General features: G+C 33.6%; 4 protein-coding genes across 6 annotated transcripts; 2 read left to right on the top strand and 2 right to left on the bottom strand.

The window, feature by feature from the left end:
• Positions 1-114: 114 nt before the first annotated feature.
• Positions 115-1,202, bottom strand: LOC112515983. Of its 2 annotated transcripts, none has more exons than XM_025122978.1 (3): positions 1,114-1,202; positions 622-769; positions 115-493 (listed from the first exon to the last, which is right to left on the bottom strand). In XM_025122978.1, exons 1-3 carry the CDS (start codon positions 1,184-1,186, stop codon positions 412-414), a joined length of 303 nt encoding a protein of 100 aa, XP_024978746.1. In that variant the 5' UTR covers positions 1,187-1,202; the 3' UTR covers positions 115-411. The 2 variants fall into 2 exon arrangements, with proteins under 2 accessions (XP_024978746.1, XP_024978747.1); XM_025122979.1 differs by having other exon boundaries at positions 622-748.
• Positions 1,203-3,932: 2,730 nt separating this feature from the next.
• On the top strand, positions 3,933-7,865 carry LOC112515719 (integrin-linked protein kinase 1-like). Its single transcript, XM_025122629.1, has 11 exons — positions 3,933-4,190; positions 4,298-4,390; positions 4,473-4,556; positions 5,287-5,378; positions 5,470-5,590; positions 5,730-5,809; positions 6,074-6,136; positions 6,342-6,425; positions 6,484-6,583; positions 6,838-6,932; positions 7,716-7,865. Exons 1-11 carry the CDS (start codon positions 3,933-3,935, stop codon positions 7,825-7,827), a joined length of 1,182 nt encoding a protein of 393 aa, XP_024978397.1. The 3' UTR covers positions 7,828-7,865.
• A 1,695-nt stretch (positions 7,866-9,560) lies between these two features.
• LOC112516011 (EEF1A lysine methyltransferase 2) lies at positions 9,561-15,010 on the top strand. 2 transcript variants are annotated; one of them, XM_025123020.1, is made up of 7 exons: positions 9,561-9,863; positions 10,207-10,332; positions 10,508-10,708; positions 11,365-11,461; positions 13,701-13,804; positions 13,886-13,937; positions 14,615-15,010. In XM_025123020.1, the coding sequence occupies exons 1-7, from the start codon at positions 9,652-9,654 to the stop codon at positions 14,807-14,809; spliced, it is 987 nt and encodes a 328-aa protein (XP_024978788.1). In that variant the 5' UTR covers positions 9,561-9,651; the 3' UTR covers positions 14,810-15,010. The 2 variants fall into 2 exon arrangements, with proteins under 2 accessions (XP_024978788.1, XP_024978789.1); XM_025123021.1 differs by having other exon boundaries at positions 9,655-9,863; positions 10,254-10,332.
• A 7,407-nt stretch (positions 15,011-22,417) lies between these two features.
• LOC112515890 lies at positions 22,418-23,426 on the bottom strand. The gene is made up of 2 exons (XM_025122852.1): positions 23,226-23,426; positions 22,418-22,840 (listed from the first exon to the last, which is right to left on the bottom strand). The coding sequence occupies exons 1-2, from the start codon at positions 23,326-23,328 to the stop codon at positions 22,584-22,586; spliced, it is 360 nt and encodes a 119-aa protein (XP_024978620.1). The 5' UTR covers positions 23,329-23,426; the 3' UTR covers positions 22,418-22,583.
• Between the last annotated feature and the right edge of the window lie 616 nt (positions 23,427-24,042).

Genomic DNA, 24,042 nt, shown 5'->3' with positions numbered 1-24,042 from the left:
CAGATTACATGGGACAAGACGGTAAAAAAAAAAATTAGTCTCATGTTTAGTATGCCATAGACAAAAAATACATGGGACAAGATGAAACTATTTTTAAATTTCACGGAACAAAACTTGATGGTTTTTGTTCCACCAAAAAAGGTGGAACAACATGAGATTAAATATCAATTGACTATATTACCCTTATTTTCAATAGAAAACCGAATTACCACAGCTTCCTTCAATGACCCGTCTCTTCCACAATTTATAAAAAATTGGAATAAACCAAACCAATTGTTTCTTCTTGTTGTTTGTTCTCTTCTTGATCACATCTAAGTGAGTAGCAAAGAGACAAGCCTCAGAATCCTGCATACATATAGATATAGAGACCATGTTAACTCAGCAGCATACAACCAAACCCAAATATTGTTTCTAAAATACCATTGTGAATATGGCTCCCAAATCTCCAATCATTTTCACATTTGTTTGTATTCTGCTATCCTTCTTGCTGATTCTGTGCCAATAAATCAAACAAGATTCAGCCCAATGGAAGAGTTGAAGAAGCTAAGGAGAGTCAGAGCTAAGCTAAAGAAGATCAACAAACCTTCATTCAAGACCATTCAGGCATTTTGACTTTCTCACCTTTTTGCTATTTTGAGTTTTGACTTCCATTGAGATGAAGGCAACACATTATGGTTTTGAACGATGAATCTCACCATGGAGATTGAATCGATGTCTTGGGCCTTGGGGCGTACGACGGTCAAAACGGCTAAAAGAATATGAAAACTTGCTGTATTAAAGGTTAAAAACAAATGGAATTAAATAAAGGACGAAAGACATCTATACCTAGATAAAGGTTAAAAACATACTATTGATGGTTTAAATTAAATAAAGGACGAAAGACATCTAATATTAAGAATTATATATACTAACAAATGGAATTTAAAGATCAAAACATCATCATTAGAAAGAAACAACTCCACTGTTATATGTATACAACTAAAAAGAGGATACATCCATGTAAAGATATGTCTCATGGAAATAGTTGACACAACAAAAACAAGAGCTTTCATGTTTTTGGTCCAGCTTGCTTTCCATAGAACATCTTTTGGACAAGAAAAACTACACTGTTACCTGTATAGATTGAAGCCTCACGAGCGGCCACAGGCATGTTTGAAGTGTTAGCGACAAGTGTAGTACGTTTCATGACAGATTCTTCACGACCGTCAGGCAATGTCATAATCAATTGGGGAAATTCCATGAGAACTTGCCAAGTTATTATAGAACATCAAAAACAAGCATTCATCAACAACTGAAACAAAAAGAATTATATTCAGTGGGATGTACTTCTGCCATTTCATTTCCTCTCTCTCCACAACCAACATAAACGACAGTGTCCGAATTTGAATACTGCATGATGACAGGCAAATAATTAATATGGAAACAATATCAGCATCTAACTATTCAAAATTTCAAATGAGTGACAACCCGCTATACATCAAAGATACCTTGGATAGAGCTTGGCTAATAACAGTTTTCCCACAATCGAATGCACAAGGAATGGCACATGTCCCACCAAGCACCGAGGGGAAAAGAGCATCAAGAACACACTAATACATACAATAGATTATTAGAATCACATTAAGAAGCAAATTGGCAATGATAGAAAGCCAAAATAAACATATTCCATGATAGAAGCGATTACTAAGCTGGACTTTGTGAAGGTTATTTTACCTTCATGAATCACAGGTTCCACATGGTTTTCATTATCAACAATTGCAAAGGTTACATTTCCCAACCAATGCAGTGGCTGTGTAAGGCAAGGTGCAAGCCAGAGCATCTTAAGGCACGTTATGGCACGAGTTCTTTTAAGGCATTATTTGGCTTTGGTTATATTGGGTCCAACATTTAGAACAATATCAAAAAGTCAAAGACAAACGGATTAACAATATACTGTTGGTGGTCAGAGGCCTAGCTCATTATCTGCATGTGTCAATAACTTTGTAACAAAGCAATATTAGTGGAGTCAGTTGACTGATGTTTGGATAACAAGGAGTCATATAAAATGCTCATATGTCATATTTCAAGTGTGGGTAATTCCATAAAGCAATCAAGCAAACAAACGTTAGCTCACAAAAAAAAGATGAGTACCAAATTGCAATCCTGTAAAATTACTCGCAGCATTTTATTTTGACATGGCACGCCTATTATGGGTATGGTAGCTCACTTGTCACAGCATTCGGCTAGAGAATTAACCTCTTCCTCCACCCGATCCAAAGCCTAAAACCGTAAAAATAAAATAACTAACTCGTTATGTTGATCGAGTGATTCAATGATCGATGGAGAAAGAGAATGAAGTATGCGAACCTGCTGGGCGGCATCGGAAGCAATGAGGAAGTCGTGATTTATAGACAGAGAACGCTTCTCGATAGTTGATCGGAGGTTACGGCGAGCCGGAGCAGTGTTATCGGTATAGAAAGTGGAGAGTGTATTGAGAGAAGCCAACAGATCTGGATTATCGGTGCGAGTTTCCAGAACTTTCTTCAGCTTCCTTGACAGCCCCGGCGCCAGCGCCGTTGTCGTCCCCATTTCTCTCCGGTTGGTCTACCTTCAATTACGATCTTTCTCCTTCGTTTGTAGCTCTTCATATGGAATCGGATGGAGAAATCGACAAAAGTGGTATTGAACCAGAAGCCATCTTGGAGACTGAATCGTCGGAAGTGAGCGTGGAGTTGTTGAAGTATAACCGGATTTCTTCTACAATCGTGTGAATCACTTTCCAAATTCGATATTTCGACCGTATATGCCTGGTATCACGAAATCCGAATTGGGATAATTGTAAAAGCAACAATCTTGATTTTGGCATAAATAAAGCAACAATCTTGATTTTGGCAGAAATCAAGATCAAACTAGAGAAAATTATAGAGTGTCTTCAAAGTTCGTGTTTCTTCCCAAAACCGATCATCCGAAATTAAAACTCAAAAACTGTGAAAACGGGAGTTTTGCGTTCAGGGGGCGTTGCCCCCTAAATATTACCGGGACCGACTTAGACTAATACAAGCGTGCACTCCACACTCTCCATACTTGTTTTAGAACAAAGTTCAATCCCTTTGTAACACACGTATAAAATCCATTACACTAAATGTAACCGGTGACACTAAAATCACCAACAGGAGTTGCGTTGGAAAGGGCAGTGAGCATGGAGTTGCGTTGGAAAGGGAATTGAGCGTGAGGGTGAGAGTGAGAGTGGAGTCTTTTGAAAGTGAGAGAGAGCCGGGTTATCAAAGCATGCTTTATAGAGTTGTACTAAATGCATTAGAGTTTGTATATTTTTAAGACTTTAAGATTTAATGTATAAAAAGATAGTACCTTATGCATCAAAACTTGTTTTTAAGACTTTTACCAAATCTCATTTATAAAGTAGTATAGATATTTTATAAAGATAATAATTAAGTATTCTGTTAGAACTCAATGATTATCCTAATTATATTCTAGATTTTTTATATTTAAAATGAGATGTTTATCCTGTATTTAATTGTGTTTATATGCAGTTAGTTACACGAATTCAGATATGAAATAAAATCAGATAGAGATGAAATCGTTTAGGGACGAATGAGTTTAAGAATTTTTACAAATTTTAATCAAATGCTTTATAATATAGTATAGATAAAACTTCAAATTAATTCGATTTGTTTTTTAAAATGCTTCTGAAAAAGGACGAAAGCAAGTAGTCGTTAATAACGAAACGATTTCCTAGACTTACCCGCCAACCCCCACCCCACAAAGACATATATCTATGGCGTTGATTCCATCTCTTTGGCAACGATTTCAATCTAAGTAAGTTCATTTGATCATCATATGTGTGGTTTTACTTAGAGATCTTCAGCTCCCCCAATAATATTCAATAAATTATTGCCAATTTTATAGTTTATTTAGGATCTTACATATCATCAATGGCGTATCAGTCCACCGGAAAATATGGCACCGATGATTTCGATATGCAAACAATCGGAAACTTCCTTAGTTGTGCTTGCAGAGGTGATAGGGTCGGGCTTAATTTGATGTTGAGAGATGGAACGTCACCAAATGTGCAGGATTATGATAACAGAACTGCTCTTCATCTAGCTGCTAGCGAAGGCCATGCTTCGATTGTAGAGCTTCTTTTGCACTATAAGGCCGATGTCAATCTCGAGGATCGGTGGCATCGAACTGTAATAATTAGGGTTTTGGTTGTAAATTTCTAGGTTTTTCTTTCGATTGTTATTGGATGATGAGATGAATAACGATTGATGTTATGTTTTTGATTCTTAAATTCTAGCCTCTAACAGATGCAAGGCTTTATGGGCATCGAGATATTTGCAGGATTCTTGAAGTTAATGGAGGCAAGCATTCTGTAATGAACAGCCCGATGGTAATTTCATTTTTGTTTCTAAATCTTGTTCGTTAATTCATTAGAGATTGGTTATATTTGATTATTTGTTCACTGGTTTTAGACAGTTCATAATGAAGAAGATGCAAAGGAAGTGAATATCGAAATTTCGGAGATCAATTCTGAGCATTCGGAACGAATTGAACAGGTTTAAGTCTGCACATTTGGTTGTTATAACTATCATTCAAAAAAATTTGCATAGAGCATCTTCAAGTAGCCGGTATAAATGCTCTTTTGTCGGTTAATTGTCTCCAGTCGGCCGGTACTGTTTTGGTATGGAAAGCGCCAAATGTTTTGGAATAAAATTAAGTTTTATTTTGAGGTTATATTAGTAAAATGTAAATCCGTTCTACCTTGTTCCATGGGGTGGGGCTGGAACATGCGTGGTTCACATAAAAGTCATACCAAACGTGGAACAGTGATTCTTGTTCTGTTTTGTTCTGTTATGTGTACAAAAGACGCCCTTAGTGGTGTGGGTTGGATATGGTCTTACTCGGAGACTCCCATTAGTGTTTTCACGTCAATTGATCTTGATTCACCAATATCCGATGTTTGTCAATACCTAAACTAACTTATTTTTTGATCTTATTTAAAAATCCCATTTGATTGGTTATAAGCTAGCTTTTTGAAAAGCTACTTTAAAATAGCGTTATAATAAGCTTCTAGGACTTCTTTCCATTATGTCCCTTACTTTTTTTTCCAATCGGTTTTTCAACATGTCCATTTATGTTATTTTGCATTGTCATCTAGCTTATCAACTATCTTTTGTGACTATTTTATTCTTTAGCTTATTAGCCAACGACTAGCTTTTTCAGTTAATAGCTAGCTAGTTTGCTAAACATAGCCTAACTCCTGATGAATTCGTTGTCCCTTATCAGGGTGTATTGGGTGAGTCCGAAATGGTCAAGTGGCGGGGAACATGGGTTGTCAAAACAATAATCAAACGACAGATAAACTTCCCAGTGAAAATGTTTGTCAATATACTTTCCTACTCTTATTTACGTACACACATATTGCAGTCTTTGGCTGTTCCGTAACATGTTTCTTCCAACTTTACGTAGGGTTTTGTCTGCTAATGATAATACTCACTTAAGGGAGCTTCGTCATCCAAATATCGTGCAGTTTCTTGGTTCTATCCAACACGATGGTCAAATGATACTCATAACCGAACATTTGTCAAGAGTAAGCACATCTGCAAATCCTTATTTTTCATCGATATGTATGTTATTTTTCCAAATTAAAACCGAAGTACATAAAATAAACTCATGAAAGCTAATATTTAGCATAATGGTCTCTTTATTTGGTTTATCTTCTTCATTAGGGAAGCTTGGATGATATTTTGATCAAAAGAATAGGACTTGATCTACCACTTGCTCTGCGCTTTGCACTTGATATTGCTCGGTACAGTGCTTCCAAGGGTTATTTAGGAGAATAACCTTATGACATATTATTTTTTATATGCATGACCTTTTGACAGATTCAATAACGCATCTGCCTAACAGAAAAATGCCTCTTCTTAACACAAGAATACCTTAAAATCTATCAGAAGGTCATGAATTTATAAATAACCTGCCAGAAGGTTATTCTCCTAAATAACCCGTGCTTTCGGCCTTAATATTTGTGTTGGACAATAGCGTAGACAATAACATCATATTGTGTTGTCAGGGGAATGAACTACCTTCATCATCACACGCCTTGCCCCATAATGCACAATCATTTGGATCCTAAGTAAGCTCAAGGCTTGATTCGGTATTTAGCGTTACATCTGCTTGAGTCTCACATCAGTTAGACTTGGACTTATTCTCCTCGATATTTGTTGGAATCTGTCTTCTCTCCTCAAGGGCTCTTTTGGAGAGTAATCTGTTGGGGTTCCACATTTTTCACAGTACCGATTGTGTTCAAATATTTAAAGCTGCATTCTGTTTTTGTTCAGAAACTTGTTGCAGGATGAAGGTGGCCATTTGAAGATTGGTGAATATTGGGTCCAAATGTTGTACGAGTTACATCCAAATCAAGAGTGTATGTGCCATGATTTTCCTTTTTCTGGAGATGTTTTGTTGTGTTCTTGTGTCTAGTGAATCACTTGGTTTTGCAGGTCAAAATGCAGGCACTATCAACCAACATCTGATCAATAAACAAAGAGACATCCAGTCATTTGGACTTATATTTTATCAGGTATTTACTCTTTAGGGTAGAGGTCAGGTATGCGTACATCTTACTCTTAGTCCCACCTCCGGGTGGGATATAATGGGCTCGTGTTGTTTGGTTTCATTTTATATGAGGTATCTACTCTTTAGATTGGAGTCAGGTTTGCGTACATCTTACTTCTACACTCCACCTCTTGGTTTCTAATGTATAACATAATTTAAATTTATAACTTCAAATTTTAAGAAGGTCATTCAGCTAAACAGCCACTATTTCTGTTGCAGATGGTGGAAGGGAAGTACATCCCTAAAATGAGGCATCTCAAATCGGTTGATTTCGAAATGAAATTCAATAGTAAATGTCCTGCAAGAATTCAACAGTAAGTCAATATTCGTTGCATATATCCGATTGATTTATCGCCCATCATCTTTTTCTTGGTTGCTATCGCTCTGGTCACTTGAATTTTTGTTACAAATTAACAATGTTTTTCCTCCAGGGACGGATCTAGAATTTTTCTCAAACGATGACATCGTTTGACTACAAGAAACAAATATAAGGTTTTTTTTTTCAAACAATGACACTATTTGACTAAGAAAATGACAGCAACATGATTCGAACTCTGGTGTAGTTGGAAGAAAGGCCTTGCAAACCAACTCTACTAAATAAAACTTGTTCTCATTGTAGTATCAAAATACATAGGGTGATACACAACAAATTAATACGATGACATTTTTCACGACCCTAAATTTTTTAACACTAAGATGGATGAACAATACGGTGGCCACTTTATGCTCTACATTTTGTTTTCAAGGATGAGTCCTCTTTGATAGGGTCATTGATCCAATGGTACCCTATAGAGCCTAGCCTCTGAAGAGCTCAAGAGCTCAATGGTTCAAACCTCATCAAACATGAGAAGTGCGTGTGTGAGTATTTACCGTATATAAATACATTTATACTTAAAAAAGATCAAGTCCTCTTACCAAATTGTTTTTTGGTCGATTCTGGCCTCAACTTGTTTCCTTTGGACTCGGGTCTTTGTTTGCCTTCGACTACCATATACTATCATGAATCAAATGACACACGACGCATGTTCTTGGTTCAAACAATATGCACATGCTTAAGCTCTTCATATAACATAACTACATAAGAATATTGTATACAGGTTAATTAAGCGGTGTACCAGCGATATTCTTTCTCGCCCCGACTTCAGTGGCATCATCGACACCCTAGAAGAAGTGTCCTTGTCTCTTGGAAAGCCTTCTTGTGTGTGTTAAGCATGATTGTAGCTACTCCATGACTATAAATAACGAAATAAAGGAAATGTACTATTTACTTCATCGAATCGAAGGCAGGTTGCATACATCTTATTCTCTATATACCTCAAATTTACCGTGCTGGTTTGGTTGTTACGATAATATACAAATGATTTGTATGTATGTGAAAAATCTTGTTCCATGTAAGTCTGATCTAACATCAACGACGTGTTTTTGGTATGACTTCAAATTTTAATACTGTTAAATTGATAAATATTTAACGATTAGAAACAATTTCATCATCTTTCTTTTCGTTTGATATATCAACTATCCTCTCGAGAAAGCTTAAATAGAATTGTTTTTCTCAAGCTTTTTTTATTCAAGATAAAGATTAGAATATGGTAAACGGGAAAAGAGTTAAAAAATTATAATAAATTGAAATCACGTGTAGAACTTGTGATTTTAAGTAAAATTGTCATTTTATCATTTTTAACTAGAAAAATATTACGAATCACAAAATGATGGACTTCGATGCGATTCTATTTTAACGCGCCCTCACCGGGACATGTATAATTTAACAGTTGACCTTACCGTCACACTACGCCTCACGTCATTTTCAACATTGTAAAAAGTACGAACTAATTGTTATTTCTTTTAAAGAAAAATATTTTCTTTGTGATTTTTCATGGTTTTGGGAAATAACATCATTTCATATTTGAACATTAACAAATATTTTACGATTTTAAAATACTTTGTTGTTTTTAGAAAAATTGATAAAGACCAGCCTAACTAAGTACAAATTTAAAGCAAACCACAAGTACCAACAGTGTAATTCACATTCAAAAATACTGTTGAATTCTTATATTGTTCTTAAAAAACAACATTTAAAAATAAACACTGAGATCAACGATGCACCTGCTTTATTGTTGATTTGTCAACAAATAAAACTATATGCAAGTTATTATTATATAACAATACTAATAATAACAGTGTTAAACTTAACCATTTCAAGTATTTTCGATTAGAACCAAAGTACTCACATGGCTCCATATGTCACTTGGTGTTAGTGTTTCGATAGGGAAGCGACACGGGAGCTAGTTGTAACGGAGACATGTACAAATCGTCAAACTTACAAATATTTTTGTCACTAATACATGAAGTAAATACAGGTTGCAATATAAGTTAAAATTTTCGATAGTATTTTGTAATAAGTCTATAAATCTGATGATTGGATAATTTATTTCAGATGTCTTAATACTATTGTTTTATTTTAATGAATACAACATGTTAAATAAGAAGATTAAATATCGTGAAGAGGTAATAAAACAAAGTTAAGAAATTTTCATATATCATTAAGAAAAAACCCATTTGAAGATACATATGTGAACCCATATGAATAATTTGTAACGTCGATTCACATATGCATTTTCAAATAGATTATTTTTGATTTTTGTAGTAATTTGCATATTAACTGTTCTTTAGCCTTTTTTATTATTTTCTCATGATATTTAGCTTTTTATTTAAACCGACTAGATACAAATGTTAGTCTATACTGAAGAAACAAGCACGATGGATGGATGATAATTTTTTCAAAATATGGGGTATTGTTTTACTTTTACCAAAGTAAGGGGCTAGTATTGTATATTTACCAAAATAAAGGGGTTTAAATGTTATTATCCGACGTGGAGAATGAAATCGTTTTTTCCTATATTTGCTTCGCCATCGTATATCTGTTGGTCAGCTCCTTTCAGTCTCTATCTGCAAATCCTCCTCCTTTCTCTCTCTAGGGTTACTTTCTCTCTCTACATCTTCAAAATTTGTCCCTCATTACATCATCTTCCGAGCATGGCCGGAATTCGATTACCTCCGGAAGACACCGATGCTTCACAGTTGCGACCGCCAATAACTGCCGATCTGATTTCCGATGATGACCGCTCTGTTGCTGCTGACTCTTGGTCCATCAAAAGTGACTACGGAAGTACTCTTGACGACGATCAGCGTCACGCTGACGCATCTGAAGCTCTCGCCGCACCCTATCGTGCCGCCTCCGATTACAGGTTAGGTTATTTATGATAATTTCTGCTAACGAGCTGTTTCCTAATTATTAGCAACACGACAATGAGTCAATGAAAGTAAAGTAGTTAGATTATTTGTTTTTTTATTTAGGCGTATTGCTTGACTAGGTAAAATTTCGATGCTGATGATTGTTCGGGTTAGCATTTGATACAACTTCATGTAATATTGTAATGTATATATGTAAACATAAATTTAACTTCGATCAGAAACATTGCTTAGACAAAGTTAAAGGTTCTTCCTAGAGCTGATCGAGTGGATTTTTACTCGATATCTATTGGTATCATACTATTTCTCTCTGAATTTGCATTTGTTGTGTATTCGTAGTTCTGACAAGGAAGAACCTGATGCTGAAACAATTACATCGATGCTAGGGTTCCAAAGTTACTGGAATGCACAATATGCAGATGAATTGACAAATTTTCGTGAACATGGGCATGCTGGTGAAGTTTGGTAAGTTGTTGAATACTAGTTGGTTTAACCTTTAGTTGTGTTGTGTGACTGCTGGTTATACATGTGTTTTCGAACTTGGCTTACATAAAAATGTTGGAAGATGCCTAGAGCAAAAATAACATCTTTTAGTCTCAAAAGCTTTTTTCCCTTTTTGATAGTTCTTGCTGTTTTCTAGGTTTGGTGCTGATGTCATGGAAATGGTTGCATCCTGGACAAAAGGCCTATGTGTTGACATTTCTCAAAAGCAAGTGCATAATCATCATGACAATGACAATTCTGAGCTTAATAGACAAGGAGATACAGATTTAGCAGCATGGAGCGTACTTGATGTTGGAACTGGCAACGGATTGCTTCTTCAAGAACTTTCTAAGCAGGGGTATATTTAACTTTACCTTTTCTTTTCTTTGATGCAATGATGCCGTACATTTTGAATCTTGTCTCCCCTTTCCTTCTTGTATTTGGTCATTTCCTTTTCGTCCGTCCCCCAATGAATATCAAAGGATGAGTAGCATATCAAGTCGCACTTAGTTGACATCTCAGCAAGTCTGATAGTTGTGGAATTTGGCATGCCATATACTTTTAACTAGCGGGGCATATTATTTGTACATCGACTTGCGGGGAATTGGCAAAATAATCTGTGTGGGTCTTCTTTTGTATATGATGGATATTAATTCATTGGGGATTTTATATGCACATGTTGTAATGAAACATAAGGATTTATTAATATGGCATTTCTTTCTCTATCCTTGTCTAACATATTTCTCAAGATGTATGGCTATAGCAGATAGAAGTAATATAAAACAAGAACTTTGCTAATTATATGCTCTTTTGTGTTTGATTTGCATTTATTGGAACATATGGCTCATATAAACATTCAACATGCTTGTAGTCCTGCAATGTGCACGCTTGCACTTACTTAACTGCTTTGTATGTCTATTATGCTCACTCTTCCTCCTGGTATGGTAATGTTAGTCTTGTTCATGTATACTGTTCAAGTTTATACAGCCTAACTATTGATGTTAACGAATATAGGTTCTCTGATCTAACCGGAACAGACTATAGTGAAGGAGCCATTGACCTTGCTAGAAGCCTTGCGGACCGTGATGGATTTGCTAATATCAAACTCTTGGTATGATGTAATACACATACTTTTGGTTAATCTATGCAGCAAGCACTTTGCATATAGAATTTATAGTTTATGGGTCCTGACTCATAGTGATAAGGATGAAATGTGTTCAAGATATCTAAATGAATGATGTTTTGATTTAACTCAAGAGATTATTTCCTTCTCTTCTACATAATAGAAATTTGTATGTAAAATGCACATACAAGGTACTCGAGCACTGATGTAGATGAAGCATCATTGAGAGATTTAGATTTTTTCATGCATTTTTGCTAAATCTTATAGGTATATTGAGAAGGGTAATGCCATACATTTTTTAGATTAGCTGCTCTATTTTTAGTATAATTTTTCTAGGGTAACCGCTTACATTGTTTCACATCCTGGTTTAGAAAGTCACAACTCAGAATACAGTGGAAGCATAATTAAAACTATACTAACGTCCCCCAAATAAAACTTAAAGTAAACAAAAATATTTCGAGATTTTATCGGATAGAGTCATCCGGTCCTGTTCTCTACTCTGCTTATCACTTTGACGAGTCTATGGAGCCCTATCCTAAGATGTACACATATAAAGTGAAATGCATAAGCCACACAACTTAGTGAATTCATGTACAAATTATCACACACACAAATTTTTTAAATATAAATAACATTTCATGACAACGGAACATATGACAAATAGAGATCTCAATGCTGTTGTGTAACCACATTCCCCAAGTCGTTTCCTGTCTCTAGAATCACATCCCTGGAACACATCTCCTGTGTTATCCATGCGACGATTATCTGTGCAATGCAATAGCCACAATGAGGCGCCTACCTGTTGAATCAGCGTCCTGATTCAAAATTTTGGTTACACCGACCCTCAAACTATGCCAAGCATATGAAAATGGTATAATGCACATATAAGAGCACACAGAAGCATGTATCACACATTAAATGCATGTACACCTCAGTTTTACCAAATCAAACATGAAGTCACCTTGAAGTGTTCTTTTGCTTCTAACTTGTGTATTGTTTGACGTTTCTACTTTGAGGCTGCTATAGTAGTCATGATCATGTTAACATGCATATTTTATTGTTATATGTGTTACGAAAAAACCTATTGTAATTTAAAGGTTACTAGAATACAGAACCAAGCAGAGACTGAAATTTTGGAAAATAAGATACAAGGGTGTATGAGGTTTAGCCTAAAACCATATTATACGGTTTGCACGTGTTTGGCGTGGTCTTTAACCATATGAGATATTGTTTAAGTATGTATTTCCTACGGCCTTTTCTCTACTGTTTCATTCACAAGTTTCTGCCTTTTTGTTACATTCCTAACTTGCAACCTTCTACTTTTCAAGTTTCTGCCTTTTTATTGAAGTACTTCTATTAACATGTTAACCATCCTTCCAAATCAGTCAATCATCACTTCCATATATAAAAAATGTGATGCCTAAATCAATCCATCCCTTAATTTGATTTCTAGCTTGACTTTGAATCTCCTTAACTTGAATAGGTTTCCTTGCTTGATCACCTTTCCTCTTTACTAATTGCTAAATCATATGCTCTTAGTGATGGTGTGGTTGACAAGCTGAGCCTGCTCAAGTCTTTTCCGTTGATTACCTAATAAGAAAGAACATGAAATGAATACAAACAAAATATTTACCTGTTGAATATGTTTCCTGAATTTTATACCATCAATGTTGATGTCTGTGTATACTTTCTTGTGATAACATGGTCTTTTTGGGTATGGGGTAGAGTGCCTATTAGAACTTTGCATTACGTATGAAAGCAGTCAAATACTCATAAAGTTGTGGAAATAGAGTAAATAAGCAAATTGAAAGACAAATTGCTTAGCAGCAGGTGTCTGCATAGTGCTGAAAGAAGAAGTCACTTTTCTGTATTAAGGATGGGTGTGTAGTTGGGAATTCAATGCTAGGATCTCTGTTTTTATTGTCCTTTTATGTCTTAAACAAGCATGTGAGTTGAGTTCAGTCTGCTTCCTATATCAACGGTTATTTATAAAATCTTTTAGGAAATGGTTTCGACGGCCCTAGGAACATATGAAACTACGCACTTGATGTGCATTTGTTGTAAAGAATATACAAATTTGACTATGTTTTACTTTTCAACTCAACTGGGATTTAAAGTTCAAATATATATGTGTGTATCTCACTTTAACATTTGAGTTTTCTGGTTATGTAATGATATGATAACCATTACACGAAATACATTTTTCACTAGTCATTTTCGTTTTCAGGTTGATGATGTTCTTGAAACCAAGTTGGATAAGAAGTTTAATCTGGTTACGGACAAAGGGACTTTAGATGCAATTGGACTGCATCCGGATGGCCCTGTTAAAAGGCAAGCTGTATATATATAAACAAGGTGTCGGTCTAAAGGTGGATAAATTACAATTTTGATTATTGTTTAATTGATTTACAGGATTATGTATTGGGAATCCATCTCAAGAGTTGTAGCTCCTGGTGGCCTATTGGTAAGCTTCTTAACTACTTCCTCCCTCCCAAAATTAATGTCCACATTACTATTTATATTTGTCCGTAAATAAATGTTCACTTTCAAAAATAGATAACTAAATTTCCATATCTACCCTTAAATAATGCAAAAATATATGAATTGATGAGGGTAAAGTTGTCATATGGTTAACTAAAAAACGTAATTACTATGTGCCATTTCTATTGTGAACACTTATTTTGGGACAAAAGGTTATCTTCCCCCTTGGATTGTATTGAAGAAAGGCTGTTGTAGAAGGAAGAGTCCAAGTCAAAACCAATTCTAGTTGGTAGTTGCTTCTTTTGCTCTAGTGGATAACAAGAAACCCTTGATCACCCTGGACTTTCAAAAACTGCAATTAGCACCCTGAATTTTCAAGAATTGCACTTAGCACCCTTTATGTTTTTGGACTTGTATTGGAAACTCACCAAATGTATGATAAACAACCAACAAAAAGAAGTCTATACATTTTTAAGCATCTGTTTTGAATATGAGAAGTTACAATTAGACCTTTTTATATAATCATGTATTGTGTTATTGTGGTTTAAAATCTAAATTACTTCTTGGCACAAGTTTTTTCTCATAATCCTGAGCATTTCTTAGCAGTTGTTTTGTGTTCCACTGCGACGAAATTGAATTTGAATTTGATCTGTGGTGTAGGTGATTACTTCATGCAACAACACGAGAGAAGAATTGGTAGCGGAAGTTGAGAACTTCAATCAAAGAAAAGCTGGAGAAGGAGCAGAGGAATCCAAAACGTTTTGCTACTTGGATCATATTCGGTCATACCCAACGTTCATGTTCGGAGGATCGGTTGGGTCCCGTGTTGCAACTGTCGCGTTTCTGCGTAGCTAAGCTAAGCTATATACGGTCTAAAACCTGAGGAGAAAACAAAAGAAAAATTTTCAAAAAAAACTGGACCGGTTTTTTGATTTTGTTGACCATTTGTGAAAGGTTCAACTTTACTTATTATTAACATGTTCATTTGTATCAGCTCTCTGTTTGTAAGACCTTTACCCACTCAAATCTCTCAACAACTTTAATTGTTAAAACTGCAAGTAATTTTTTTGATACATTTTCTTATGTTTTTGGTATTTTATATATTTTGGTAAAAAGGGGTTTTAACCGCTTTTGGTAGCCGACCCTGGTTGTGGAGGACGTGGATATAATGGATGTTGACGGTGGTAGGCAGTGGTAGTGGTAACCGATGGTAGAGGTGGTGACCATTAAAGCAAATATCATATTAGAGTTATATCAAATGAAGGTAAATCGATAATTATTTCGTTCTATTTTATCATTGCTCCAACAAAAAAAGTATTTCGTCTCATCCGCTCCTATCCGCAGAACATTAAATTTCGTCTTCTCCAATTCCATGTACCAAATGTAGTATAGTCATAAAGAACTCAATCTCCAAAGGAATTATGACATTACATGCGGTTGTCAAATTCTAATCACTATCTATTTATGTAAACGTACCGCTCTGATTGGTATTTCATATATTTGATAAATAATTATAAATATCTATTACCATCGAATACATTATCTTTCTAATACTAATTTTTCATACGAGGATGAAAGTTGAGCTTAATAGAAACTAATTAAGAATTGGACTTTGTTTGATAATGCTGTTATTTCCTCGTTTAGTAGAAATTAAATGAAGATTTGACCTTTTATCATCTAATAATTTGATTCTCTTCTTAATTCTAGCAAACCAGCCATGTAATTTAAGATGAAAGTGTTTCGTCTTTTTGACATAGTCTTAAACCACTATAATCATCGATCGTAAACTTGTAATTCCAAGACACATGTGACACATACACCATCTTATCGAGTTGCCATAAAGATTTTGTTTTCAACTTTACGTATTCTTACATGAGATTTTGTTTTCAACTTCATATGTCCTTTTCTTTAACGACAACGAGATTTTATTAAAAAAAGCTAGCAAGACGTTAGAACAAACAATTACATATAGGAAATAGTTAGAAGAGGATTATGAAACCAACCCACCCAATTAATCTTAAACTTGCTACTTCTATTAAAACCCCAAAAATATCTGAGTCACAATCCTGTCAAAAATATCTGTCTTTTTTAACTGGGTCTCATAAAAAATGATCACATTCCAAAATAGAGATGGCCAAAAATCGGTCCCGGGCCGGGCCTTAACCGGTTACGGCCGGTCCTAATCGGGACAAAAACCGTCTATAACCGGTCCCGGTCCCGGTTCCAATGAAAAACACTATAACCGGTCAAGCTTGCTCATAACCGGTTACGCCGTCCAGTTCCGGTTCCGGTCCCATAACCGGTTATGGTCGGTCCTTTGCAAAAAAAAATATTTTTTTTTCAAATTTTTGGTAATTAATATATATATATATATATATATATATATAACAAAACATATTTTTAAACGTATTTATAAAATTAAACGTATTTATTTTTAATATGTTTGTAATATGTTATTTTTAATATGTTTGTTATAAATACGTTTTATTATAAATACGTTTAAAAATATGTTTTGTTATATATGTATACGTTTAATTTTATAAATACGTTTAAAAATATGTTTTGTTATATATATATATATATATATATATATATATACATGTTGACTTTTGTTGACCGGGCCGGGCCGGGCCGGTCCTATAGCCGGTTACATAACCGGTTCCAGTCTTAACCGGTCTCGGTCCTAAAAAACGTTAAAATCCATAACCGGCGGTCCACAACCGGTCCATACCGGTTCCGGGCCGGTTCCGGTCCCTCTCCGGTCCCGGTTCCGGTCCTTCGACGATTACGGGCTAGGCCGGGCTCATTTGGCCATCTCTATTCCAAAATGATCATATATACCAAAACATAGTGAGAATAACTTAGATGTGATGTATAATTTGACAAATTCATTTAAATATTAGTTATATTAACAATGCCCTTTCAATAAATTAAAGAAATAATATTTGTTTATTGAAACCGGCTTTTTCAATATTTTATATATTTTTTTTCAAAAATATGTTATATCTAATTTAAGATAATTTAAAAAAGAATTATTTAGATTTATCCAAAAACTCAAATAATGATTTTTTTAAATTCATTGACTTTGACTTTGACTTTGACTTAAAAAGAACACCAAATAACACCAAATATATAAATTTCTATTTGGAGTTTGTCGTTTTCTTCCTAATTAAATCAAATTATTAGAGTATTTTATTCCATATACCATATTTTTCATGATTTATTGGCCTGCAATATAATATTATTATTATGATGCAGCCTTGCAATTACTTCTCATACAATTTTTAATTATATATTGATTGATAATTTATTAAATAATATTTAATAAACGTGTCTGTAATTTTTTTTATTAACCTGGATATCCAACCCGCTATACAAGCTGACTAATTCCATAACGACCACCTGTTTTGCAGATAGCCTGGAGTCACCACATTTGAACCTCCGTAGCCACAAGGGGATTTTTATTTCTCCTTGGATTTGAACCTGAGACCTCCTGGTACTTTTGACATTTGGAGCCAAGTTCAAACCAATCAGCCACCACCCTTGTGGTTTGTGTCTGTAATTTTATACATGACATGTTAGCAACACAGGTTATCAAGCACCATAATCATAGCTTTGATTGAAAGTATGACATTTTTTTTATTAACCTGAATATTCAACCCGTTATGCGAGCTGATTAATCTAAGAACGACCATTTGCTTTGCGGGTAGCCCGAAGTCATTGTATTTGAACCTTTGTGGCCACAAGATGATTTTTATTTTTCCTTAGATTTGAACCTGATACCTCCCGACAATTTTAACCTTTGGAGCTCAAGCTCAAACCAATCAGACATCACTCTTATGGTTAAATATGACATTTTTAATCATAATATATAGTCGTATATATGATCATGTCCTGGTCGCAGTCAAATCATGTCCATCGGTCCTGCTTATCTATCAACCACATGATATTAAGAACACCTCCAATAAATTTGTTATAATTTTTTCAAAAATAAAAAAACAAATCACAAAATCTCAACAAAAAAAATCATATTTAACTCTAACAGTTTCTCTATTTCTTAAATTTTAAAATCAATAACAATATTAAAAATTCAATACATTTAATACCAGAATGAAATTCTAAACATTAATTTGGAATATTATATCCCAAAAAATAAGAAAAAAAAAATAACTCTTGGATGTGCGGAAAGATGCAAGAAGTTATTGTGAAGATTCTCTATCTCTTTTTCATTTAATTTAGCAATAATTAATTATAATTATTTTAATTATAAAAAATTGGATGTTGGGATACAAACAAAAATAAGACCATGATATTTGACTTGGTCAAGATTCATTCAACTTAATTATCCCCTAATTTTTTTTTAATTTTTTAATTTTTTAAAAAGTTGTTAATTTCCAAGAAAGCCCAAATTACAAAATATTGTCAAGGCCATTAGCCAACAAAAACAACAAATATTAAAAATTAAAAAATTAAATACACAGAAATAATACAAAAGTAAACGAATGTCGTCAAAATTTTGTAAAACGTAAAAATCGGGCGTTGCTTTCTTTCACTTATTGATGGGTTTTAGGTGAAATACTCATTTCGATAGGGTAGACGAAGCGTGAAGGAGATGGATGCCTGAGCGGTTGAAAGAGTATGGTAGTTTATAGGTTGAGATGAGCAACGACGGAGAAATACAAAGAAGAGCGGTGCCAACGAGGATTGAACGGCTCATCATGCCACAGATTAAGGCTATTTTTTGTAGATATTTAGGTTGTTTTTTTAAAGTATGCATACGTAATTTGAAGCAGAGTTCCAACCGTATGGTCTACGATACTCGTCTAATCTCTCTTTTGTCCTCAGAACCACACCACATAGTTCCAGCAACAACAAAAGCTACAAAAAAGACAGCAGCGCACCTTGATTCTGTCTGTTATAACTTTCATATTCGAATCAACAAGATTACTCGATCTCCGTAGCAAGAAAAAAAAATTAATACCAACGAAGTCAAGCTTGTTGAAAGAACCCTCCAAAACATGCCTTTATAAGAACGATAACAGTTTTTCAAAGTAAAGTCTTTATCATCGAAATCCATGCATGATGTAAATACCCTCGATTAAAAAAAAACACTTAATATAACCTTCAGCTCCAATCAGGCACGTATGCGTGACATATAACAAATTCAAATCAGGACATGGTTCTCGTCCAGATTTGAAGCCGCCCACGTGATAATTAGCATAAACGTTATTTTCCAGTCTTGTAAAAACCAGTAAAATATAGTTCGAATGCTTCATGAAAATTTTAGCTTTCGTTTTCAAAGTTTTATATTGATATTATTTTGTTTTGGTTATCCGTGATTTTTATTTTTCAACTATTTTTTCATTTATTATTATTATAATCTGTAAAACACACGTTCAGTTGTAGTACATTCACGTTCAACTATTTTTGTAATAAACTCAACTAGCATCCGAATCAACACTAAAATAGAAATTCTTATTACAATTATATCTGATATACAACATTAAATCGGATATGACTTTTATGGATTGAAATCCGAACCTTAGAAAGTTGCAAGTGTTCGGATCTTGATCCCCATTGGATCCTTGGATTTAATAAAATTTGAGATCAAATCTTAGATTTGATTATTTTCTATCCGGAGTGGAGAACCTGATTGACCTATCTAGACATGGGAATGAGGAGGGGAGGGAATGCGGCGGGGACCCCAATTCCCATCCTCATCCCCGATCCCAGTTCTGTCCCTGTCCTCATCCCCATTGGGGAGTATGATCACATCCCTCCCTGTCCCAACGGGGAATTGGGGATTTTTCTCTCGTTAATATAAGATATTTTAAGTCAAATGTGTTAAACATCACACTCTGTCGATAATAATCTAAGTTTAAATATCACATATTTTCAAATTTTGCTTTTATAGATTATAAAATATTCATTATGTGAACAAAATCACAAGATAATACGTAATTGTTTGATCAAACGCTTTTGACTTTCAACATTTTTTATTTAAAGGAAATTAAGACCAACTTAAAAAAATGTATATAAGAATAAATGTCAAAATACTATTAATGTATCTAAATTATATTAAATCTAATTATTTATAGATAATACATTTAATAATAAATATATCTAATATTTGGGGATGGGGGACCATCTCGATTTTTAACTTTCGGGGATCCTCGTCCTCTGTTCCTGTCAGGGCGGGTACACTGGTTCCCCAATGGGGTGGGTCTCATTCCCTTTTGGTCATTCCATCTTAATTTTCAATAATCCACATTTTATTCTAAGTTATTTTAGAATCTATTGTTCTTACTTCATACTAATTCTGTAAAGGTCTTGTAACATTTGTATTGATCTAAGAACGAAAAACCTTCAACAAAATCGAAAACTAGTTAAAGTGGGGCCAAGATCATTATCAAAGCGGATTGATTTGTCATCTAGCCGAAATAAGATCAATATAAGATAAAATCAAATAGTAGTCTGACAAATATTACTATTGATAAGCGGATTTTTTGAGTGCAAACTTGTTTAACAAGTTTAGCTTATCAACTCTTCCAACATTCACCCTGGTATGAGAATGTACTCAACATGTTAACCAAAATAAGTTATAAATCACTATTTTATTAGTGTTAAGATTTTCTCTGTTATTCCCTTTGCATATAAAAATGAGATAGGATAGCAAGTGTCTATATTAACTATAAAGGTTGAAATAAAGAGTCAAAGACCTTCCAGCCTAGTGGTAAAGGCTTGGGCATGGTATAGTCATGAACCCGAGTTCGAGCCCTGGGAGGGGAGTGTTGGCGACATTTAAGTGAGACCATGTTTAGCCTCCAAATTTGCCGGGGATTAGTCCAAATGAGATGAATAAATACGTTAAAGTTGGATAGTAGCATTTAATGATATGATGAATATAAAAGGACACATTTGACATACATTGCTTCTCACTCATTTTGAAAGAACTTTTGAATGATAGTTTATCAGTCAAAATCGGTGTCACCATCTGAAGAACTATCTTAATCCTTCAAACCTGAAAAAGTATCTTTCTTTCTCACTTTTTCAGTTGTTAGCAAATTCATCACCAGTAAGATTATTTAGGATCACATGTCTTACCTTCCTAACTTCCACAACAAATCTGTAGATTTTTGTTTTAATACAAAATATAGAATTAAAAGTGGAAAATTTGTTGTGTTTGTTTTCACCACCCTTCTTCAAAAATATCTTGTGTAAGTCATTATATCCCAAGACCAACAGTGAACATATCGTAACATTTTTTAAGAAATATTGTTATAACTTGTGAAAATATTCTAAATCTACGAGATCTGGTATAATTTCCAAATATATTGTGAACACTAGTTAAACAACAAAACTAGATTTAAATTTACCACTTGTGAACACCAGGTATAATTTTTTTAAAGTTGTTTTGTGTTCACAATGTGTTCATCTTGTGTATGTGTGTGTGTGTGTGTGTATATATATATATATATATATATTTTAATCATGAATGTATTTACGTATACTAGAAAAGTACTCGCGCAATGCAACAACATACATCTTGATTTTAATATTTTATTTTATTTTTTATCTTAGTCGATGTTATAGTATGGTCTTATGTGATTTTGAAAAAGCGATAATGTTTTTATTTTTGAATAAAATATAAATTTGAGGATATCATAAAATTTTGACAAAAATATATCGATATTAGTATCAAATTAACTATTTAAAATTCCTATTTTTTGTGTAATTTTTTAATTCAGTTTTTTATTATAATTTAATTTAGGTTAAATAACAAAGTAATTTATATTTTGTTTAATAATATAATTTTCTTCTAAAGATAATAATTATTTATTTTGTTAGAACTCGATAATTATCCTAATTATATTTTGGATTTTTTATATTTCAAAATGAGATGTTTATTCTCTATTTGATCATATTTATCCGTAGTTAGTTACACGAATTCAAACACGGAGCTTTAACATAATTACTTGTAATCTTGAATTTTAAGTAATATGCATCAATATACAGTACTTTATGCATAAAAAATGGTTTTTAAGAGTTTTTTGTCAAATGTTTTATAATATAGTATAGATATTGCTGGAGAGATGAAAGGATATATATATATATATATTGGTTTTGAATTTGATTTCTTTTCTAAAAAAAACACATTAATTATATCAATAAATTAAAACATTAATTATCTTGTTAGTTATCTTAAATTAATGTTTTAAAATAAATCTTATAAATTATGAATTTTTTTAAATGATTAATCCCTCAATCCAACAGACGTGAATCATTTTTCAACTCATTTATCCCATCAATTGCATCTCATATATATTTAAAATTAAAATAAAATAAAATAACTAATAAATAACAATTTTGGTTGGCTTGTTCAATTTAACAACCCCTTTTATATATTTTTATTGGAAATATAATACGAAGGGCGTTAGCTAAAAAACATCATAAAAGAATATAAAAATAATAATCAAAATAAATTAATTCCATGATAATATTTCCTTTCCAATAATAAAAATATATCGTGTCAGTATTAATTCATCGAATATTGTTAGAAATTTACAGAACATAAAAACGTGTTATACTGTTTCAGATGAAATACTCGTTTCAAAGTTTTGGTCGTTGTTTAGGGATTGAGATGAGCAATGGCGGAAATAACGCAAAGGAGAGCAGTGCCAACGAGAATCGGCAAGCTCGATGTACCACAAATTAATGCGATTGTTTGCGGAAATTCTGGTTGTTTTTTAGGTTTTTGTATATAACTCGAAGCGCCGTCCCATCCGTACGGTCTACAGTTCCTCTCCAATATCTCTTTCGTCCTCATCACCTCAATCCTATCCTTCAAAACCTTCATACTCGAATCCACAAGATTACTCGATCTCCCTATCAAGAAAATACATCAACAAAGTTAACGGACACAGAACCAAACATTTGTACAACGTCTATTTGCAATAATCTTGACGGCTAGCTCAACTAGCAAATAGAGACTGAGGATTTTCCTGACTGTTATCTTCAGGGTCCCATAATAATTACCCGACATGCACATAAACTAAGTCGGACACTCATGGTTAACAAAAATGTCTATGTGCAATTAACGACACCATAGCATGTGAAAACCCGTCACGAGGATTGTATCAAGTTGGCTAAAAACAACACGTTTCCGTTCTCGAACGGCAAACTGAAGTTCTACTTATGATTAGAAGCCATCACTTTTATCAAGAAACCCAAAATTTTAAACACAAAAAATAGAACATATCGCTCGTTTTACCTTCGTCTCGTACGCTCTGAGCTCTAATCTCTAATCGTAAATGCACTTTTTGACGTGGTGGCAGAACTGCGGCATACGCTAAAGGAGATACCGACGTCGACATCTTTGTGTTGTGACTCGGTTTCGATGGATTTTGGGGGAATGTTTTTATGGACTTTTTGAACGATGGCTCTCTATTTATGATCAAGTAATTGGCTTGCGATAGCTATTTTTGAATCACATCGTGTGTGTTTTTATATATAGAAAGATTCTCTATCATATTATATATATATAAAATATATATATTATATTATATTTTATATATATATATGTATATATATTGCAATTGGTGTATGTATTGATTGGTGGTTTGGTTTGGTAGAGACAAAACAGGAGTCCAAGGAAAAACGAGGTAGGCAGCCATGAAATATGTCCGAATGCTGTCGATTTACGACGCGGTTTTCGTACACTTCGAGCTGGCCACGGGTCGATTCTATCAATACTATTATTCCTTCGGTCTTAAAATATGATTTACGAGAATTATGACTTCTCATAAGTTTCTATGTTTAAGTTATTTATTAGTTTTGTTACAATTAAATCGGTTTTATTAGTTTCATCTATTTGGATTCGTACGATCCCTCTCGTTTATTTATTAATCAAAATTTTAAATATTCGATAAATAAATAATTAAATGGTTGATATTTTCCAATTTTAGATTTATTTAATTATTAAATATGTAATAAATAATTAAATAATACAATTTAAAAAAAAAACATATTAAGTCAAAAATTGCAACTAAAATTACAGTCATAATACGTCTTACATTTTTCATTCACAG

This window comes from Cynara cardunculus (genome assembly GCF_001531365.2).
Source record: "Cynara cardunculus var. scolymus isolate 2C chromosome LG 7, CcrdV1, whole genome shotgun sequence".
NCBI lineage: Eukaryota > Viridiplantae > Streptophyta > Magnoliopsida > Asterales > Asteraceae > Cynara > Cynara cardunculus.
The sequence above is the reverse complement of the archived record's forward strand: the minus strand, read 5'-3'. Positions and strand labels throughout refer to the sequence as shown.

Bases quoted from the DNA above. Each gene is read 5' to 3' on its own strand.
- LOC112515983 (XM_025122978.1), bottom strand. From the start codon at position 1,186: ATGAAACGTACTACACTTGTCGCTAACACTTCAAACATGCCTGTGGCC. The intron at 770-1,113 runs GTAACAGTGTAG...CCTTTAATACAG, and splicing joins TGAGGCTTCAATCTATACAG to CAAGTTTTCATATTCTTTTA. The intron at 494-621 runs GTGAGAAAGTCA...TTATTGGCACAG, and splicing joins AAACTCAAAATAGCAAAAAG to AATCAGCAAGAAGGATAGCA.
- LOC112515719 (XM_025122629.1), top strand. From the start codon at position 3,933: ATGGCGTATCAGTCCACCGGAAAATATGGCACCGATGATTTCGATATG. The intron at 5,379-5,469 runs GTTTGTCAATAT...AACTTTACGTAG, and splicing joins ATAAACTTCCCAGTGAAAAT to GGTTTTGTCTGCTAATGATA. The intron at 6,933-7,715 runs GTAAGTCAATAT...TATTGTATACAG, and splicing joins TGTCCTGCAAGAATTCAACA to GTTAATTAAGCGGTGTACCA.
- LOC112516011 (XM_025123020.1), top strand. From the start codon at position 9,652: ATGGCCGGAATTCGATTACCTCCGGAAGACACCGATGCTTCACAGTTG. The intron at 13,805-13,885 runs GCAAGCTGTATA...ATTGATTTACAG, and splicing joins CCGGATGGCCCTGTTAAAAG to GATTATGTATTGGGAATCCA. The intron at 13,938-14,614 runs GTAAGCTTCTTA...TCTGTGGTGTAG, and splicing joins TAGCTCCTGGTGGCCTATTG to GTGATTACTTCATGCAACAA.
- LOC112515890 (XM_025122852.1), bottom strand. From the start codon at position 23,328: ATGTCGACGTCGGTATCTCCTTTAGCGTATGCCGCAGTTCTGCCACCA. The intron at 22,841-23,225 runs GTAAAACGAGCG...TTTTCTTGATAG, and splicing joins TCAGAGCGTACGAGACGAAG to GGAGATCGAGTAATCTTGTG.